This window comes from Phacochoerus africanus, chromosome 1 (assembly GCF_016906955.1).
Source record: "Phacochoerus africanus isolate WHEZ1 chromosome 1, ROS_Pafr_v1, whole genome shotgun sequence".
Lineage (NCBI taxonomy): Eukaryota > Metazoa > Chordata > Mammalia > Artiodactyla > Suidae > Phacochoerus > Phacochoerus africanus.
Genome location: NC_062544.1, coordinates 91,216,967 through 91,222,966, shown reverse-complemented (window position 1 = coordinate 91,222,966; position 6,000 = coordinate 91,216,967). Strand labels below are relative to the sequence as shown.

At 36.0% G+C, this 6,000-nt stretch overlaps 1 protein-coding gene across 3 annotated transcripts in view; it reads right to left on the bottom strand.

Moving 5' to 3' along the window:
• Positions 1-2,425: 2,425 nt before the first annotated feature.
• Positions 2,426-6,000, bottom strand: part of NR1D2 (nuclear receptor subfamily 1 group D member 2) — a 34,826-nt gene continuing 31,251 nt past the window's right edge. For 2 of the 3 annotated variants that reach the window (XM_047769159.1, XM_047769163.1), the window contains exon 8: positions 2,426-5,803. In XM_047769159.1, coding sequence (XP_047625115.1) covers positions 5,607-5,803 — 197 coding nt within the window. In that variant the 3' untranslated portion in view covers positions 2,426-5,606. The remainder of the gene's footprint in view (positions 5,804-6,000) is intronic. The other variant, XM_047769164.1, reaches the window with a different exon arrangement.

The following is a 6,000-nucleotide window of genomic DNA, read 5'->3' as shown; positions in this document are numbered from 1 at the left end:
AGTACCACACTGTCTTGATGACTGTGGCTTTGTAGTATTTCTTGAAATCTGGGAGAGTTATGCCTCCTGCTTGGTTTTTGTTCCTCAGAATTGCTTTGGCAATTCTGGGTCTTTTGTGGTTCCATATAAATGTTTGGATTGTTTGTTCTAGTTCTGTGAAAAATGTCATGGGTAATTTGATAGGGATTGCATTGAGCCTGTAGGTTGCTTTGGATAGTATAGCCATTTTTACAATATTAATTTTTCCAACCCAGGAGCATGGAATATCTTTCCATTTCTTTACATCTTCTTTAATTTCCTTGATTAATGTTTATAGTTCTCAGCATATAAGTCTTTCACCTCCTTGGTCAGGTGTATACCCAGGTATTTGGTTTTTTGGGGTGCAATTTTAAAGGATATTATACTTTTGTATTCCTATTCTATCTCATTGTTAGTATATAGAAATGCAACTGATTTCTAAATGTTAATCTTATATCCTGCTACTTTGCTGAATTTGTTGATCAGTTCAAGTAGTTTTGGGGTTGAATCCTTAGCATTTTCTATATATAGTATCATGTCATCTCTCTTCTCTTCCTCCTTGGATGCCTTTTATTGCTTTTGTTTGTCCGATTGCTGTAGCTAGGACTTCCAATACTATGTGGAATAACAGTGGTGAGAGTGGGCATCCTTGTCTTATTCCAGATTTTAGTGGGAAGGCTTTAAGCTTTTCTCCATTGAGTGTATTATATTTGCTGTGAGTCTGTCATAAATGGCTTTGATTATGTTAAGGAATGTTCCCTCTATATCCACTTTGGTAAGAGGTGTTTGTTTGTCTTTTTGTCTTTTTCCAGGACCACACCCACGGCATATGGAAGTTCCCAGGCTAGGGGTCTAATCGCAGCTGTAGCCACTGGCCTACGCCAGAGCCACAGCAACGCCAGATCCGAGCCTAGTCTGAGATCTATACCACAGCTCATGGCAACACCAGATCCTTACCCACTGAGCAAGGCCAGGGATTGAACCCGCAACCTCATGGTTCCTAATCGGATTCGTTAACCACTGAGCCACGATGGGAACTCCAGTAAGAGTTTTTATCATGAATGGATGTTGGATTTTGTCAAATGCTTTTTCTGCATCTACTGAAATGACCACATTCTCTGATATCAACCTTAAAAATGTTTTCTCAGGTCAGTCTCCCAAAACAACAGAAATAAAAGCAAAAATAAACCAATGGGACCTAATCAAACTGACAAGCTTTTGCATAGCAAAAGAAACCAAAAAGAAAACAAAAGACAGCTTACAGAATGGGAAAAGATAGTTTCAAATGATGCAACTGATAAGGGCCTAATCTCCAAAATAAACAAGCAACTTATACAACTCGACAGCAAAAAAGCCAACAACCCAATTGAAAAACGGGCAAAAGACCTGAATAGACATTTCTCCAAGGAATATACATAGATGGCCAACAAGCACATGAAAAAATGCCAACATCCCTGATTATTAGAGAAATGCAAATCAAAACTACCACGAGATACCACCTCACACCAGTCAGAATGGCCATCATCAATAAGTCCACAAATAACAAGTGCTGGAGGGGGTGTGGAGAAAAGGGAACCTTCCTGCACTGTTGGTGGGAATGTAAACTGGTACAACTACTATGGAGAACAGTTTGGAGATAACCTTAGAAAATTATACATAGAACTACCATATGACCCAGCAATCCCACTCTTGGGCATCTATCTGGACAAAACTTCCCTTGAAAAAGATACATGCACACGCATGTTCATTGCAGCACTATTCACAATAGCCAAGACATGGAATCAACCCAAATGTCTGCTTACAGACGATTGGATTAGTAAAATGTGATATATACACAATGGAATATCACTCAGCCATAAAAAAGAACAAAATAATGCCATTTGCAGCAACATGGATGGAACTAGAGACTCTCATACTGAGTGAAGTAAGTCAGAAAAAAAAAAAAAGACAAATACCATATCACTTATATCTGGAATCCGAAACAAAGGAAACTTTCCACAGAAAAGAAAATCATGGACTTGAAGAATAGACTTGTGGTTGCCAAGGGAGCAGGGGAGGGAGTGGGAGGGACTGGGAGCTTGGGGTTAACAGATGCAGACTATTGCCTTTGGAATGGATTAGCAACTGAGATCCTGCTGTGTAGCACTGGGAACTCTGTCTAGTCACTTATGATGGAACATGTAATGTGAGAAAAAAGAATGTATACATGTATGTGTAACTGGGTCACCATGCTGTACGGTAGAAAAATAAATAAAAGGTAAAAAAAGAAAAAAGCCCTGTGTACATATCTCCCCTATGCGGAACCAGAGGTCTACATGAGAGATCCTGCTATGCTCGGAGAAAAAGCAGTAAAATTATAGACAGTCGCACAAAAAAGTCAGGATAGGAAGACACCCAAAACCACACCTGGTTAGAAATAATATTTATTATCCCCTCCCCCCATGTACAGATTACTTTTCAGAAACATGAAGATATTATCCATGTCATCAATGAACAGTTTGTAGAAAATAAATGTAATTCATATCATGTCAACAATATATTTCTATCATTTCTTTTTAAAACAATAGCCATTTTATTTTATCATGTTCAAGAATAGCTTCAAGTTTTATGTTTCGGATCAAATCAAGACAATCTGTGTTTAAAGGTAATTTCCTGACAGGGCCCCTCCCCCCAACCCCTAAAAAAATTCTATATCCTAAGTGATAAACTTTTCTTGTACATTCAGCAAACTTTATATTGGAAAGGAAAAAGGATACTTGAGATAGGTACTTACTCTCGTGCACAGTAATAAACCTAGCTGAGCTTCTACACCTGGCTCTGCAATGATGTTTACATAAAATAAACCATATCTTATCAAGTTACAATGGTAATTTCTTGAAGTGTAATTACGAAAGCTATACAATTAATCCAATGAAATTTCCTTCTAATGTCTGAGTCTGTAATTAAACCATCGCCATAAGGAAAAGCTTCATCCCAAGAGGATGTTTCCCCTTTCCCTCAGCTACTTCTCTAAAAGCTTGAATCCTCTTCTCAGATCATGTAAAGAGACACATTAAAAGCACAGGAAAAAAATGTTTTAGCTTGCTGACATAATGCCCTTAAGTTTGCTGACATAATGCCCATATTTTAACTTTAAAATGTAAAATCAGAGTTAAAGCATCACTTAATTCATACAGTACATTATCAATTAATCAACAGTGTCCCACCAACTCAGAAGTTCCCTAAACTGGTTGTCTTCTCCACATTTAGTAGGTTTATAACCAATGACTCAATCGAAGAATGTGCTTGTAATAGGCTGCTGGTTTAATTTTAGAATTAGAAGTTTTAATCTTGGGCTATCTTCAAATATAGAAATGCTATGAGTGGCATATGAACTATTGTTTCCCATTACCTACAGGAAGAATTTGTTCAAATAAAATTTTACAAGACAAAATGCAAATCCCTATACCTATATATAGATGTATACATGTATATATTGAACCTAACTAAAGTTTTATAAGCAATACTAACATAGTTCTGGTTACACATTCCTAAAGACTTAGTAATTGTTTTAAAGATATATGTTATAAAGAGGCTTATGCAAAGGCAAAAATTAAGAAACAACATGATCTTTGAGGTTTTCAGTATTACTTCAAAAAGCCGTTTCTATTCCCCATAGAAGAAAACTATGCATCTTAGGAAAAAAAAAAATATAAAAAGATAATGCTTATCATGTAAAGAATTCACAAAAACTATAATGTATATCCCATAAGAGTCATACCTATTTAAGGTAAATCACAATTATGGTTTACATTGTATTACAGACATCGCCATCACCTTTCCTCTTTAATAATGAGAGGGTTTTAACTCTTTTCTAACTTACTTAACTAGTGCCACAGAAATTCAAGTCCCAGTAGCAACAAGTTAAACAAGGTTACAAAATAAGGCATTCTGCTCACATGTCATTAAAGTAACAGGCTGAATAAAGTGGGATCTTTCATTTTTGCAACTGTATATAATCCAAAAATTATATAGAAGGCAATCTTTACCAAAAAATCCATTTAATTGCTATCTACCAGGGCACCAGAAAAACATACATAAAATTCTCAACTTTTTGTCGATTTTCTCCGACAGCCATAAACAGAGGCTGATCTTATCTATTTAATAAAGCCCAATATCAGATATGTGGATGAAATGTCTCTGACTATACCATTTGTAAGCCTGTAGGTCATACACTAAATGAGTTTTCAAATTATAGATTAAATTTAATTTGACAAAATCCCTGTAGTGTTATTTAGGAAAAAAAATAAGTGGATTCAGAACACACTTGCACACCCACACTCATACACTCCCAGGCACACATCAACATATAAACCATTTTTTTAAACATTGATTGGTTCTCCAGAAAGAATCAAAACATTTATCATCAAGCTGCAGCATGTGTGTAAGGGGCAGCAATGCAACCTTTTTTAGCACAAAGAATTTGAAATTTTAAACAACTAGTACCTGAACCAAAATTTTTTACCAAAGATTAAAATACGTATTTTTTGAAATTTGGATTCAACTGCCTATTGCGCTTCTTACATTAAGTGTTGCTTAAATAAACAAAAAATAGAGCATAAATTCAATTCCCTATTGCCTAAACATTTAAAGCAATGGTAATGTTATCAACAGGTAAAATGCACCTAGTTTGGGTCTTCTGACACCTCTTGTTTTAAGTTTACTGTATGATAAAGTTCTTCACAGTTTAAAATATTGTGAAGAAATATATTTATGTATAACTATATTCACATACAGATTATGTACACATACTATGTATTTGATGTACCCATAAACTTTGAATATGTGGGTGCCAGAAGGATACCCCACACGTATGGAGGAACCCTGAATAATAGATTGGTGTGGACTGTGAAATGACTTCTCAGAAACACATAGAAAGAAAAAAACACTACTATGAATAATTATAATAACAAAAACTTTACCTTATTTACATAGTGCCTATCTCCCAAGAGGTAAATATGCCTTACAGACATTTTTTATTATCTCTGTGAGGTGAGGCCTTGGGAACACGATCAACTCTCACTGTCCGCAATCAGTGAACCTGCCCGGGACCATGCGCGTTCACGGTGGCAGAGTGAAACACAGACAAGGAGAACTCCTAACTTGCGAAGTCTCCAATCACCAAATCAGACAGTCTGTGGTGAAATCAAGTTTCCATCTTATAAGAGAACTTCCACCACAAAGGATTAACTTTTAAGTCCTCATCTACTTGTAATTGTGCATTATATTTATACCACAGGGAGATCAAAATGGTTTTTGGTTTTGGCAGATGAAAAAGTCTAACATTCAGTGTGACTATAATTCAGTGTAACTTCTCCAGTTTAAGTGCAACACAGCTGACTGGTCTATTGGGGAACTACAGTCAATGTCTAATCATGGCCGAAGAAATCTCAATCCAAATAGCTACTCAAGATACAGAGACAGCTTGCAGTCTCATGTTGTCTCAAAGATCTCTCCTATTCCACGTACGGCATACACATATAAATAAGCATTTTAGCACAACGGGTACAGTCAGCATGAACCAGTTCATGTTTCAACAAACAAAGGCCTTAGGGGTGAACTTTAAAGGCCAAGAGCTCCTCAGAGTGCATGTTGTTTAAAGATCGAAGATCTGGCAACTTTAGAAGAAGTTTTGTAAAAATAGAGGCCTCATTTGGATGGTTTTTCATTATTAAGGTCCTTAGTGCACGGATGAGCGTTTCCTGCAAAGCCTCCACAGAGTTGACGTTTTCTATTCCAGATCGATCTGAGGGAGAGTCAGGAGATGGCAGAGAAGACACATTATTAACATAAAATATAAATAGAATTCTTTCTCATCAGTCTCATTAATGAATTCAAAACAAAGGTTTTGTACGTTGGAACAAAGCAAAAGATAACTGACAAAATTTTTTAAATCCCAATTGTAAATTTTTGTAGCAATTAATCATAAAACCGTATCTCACA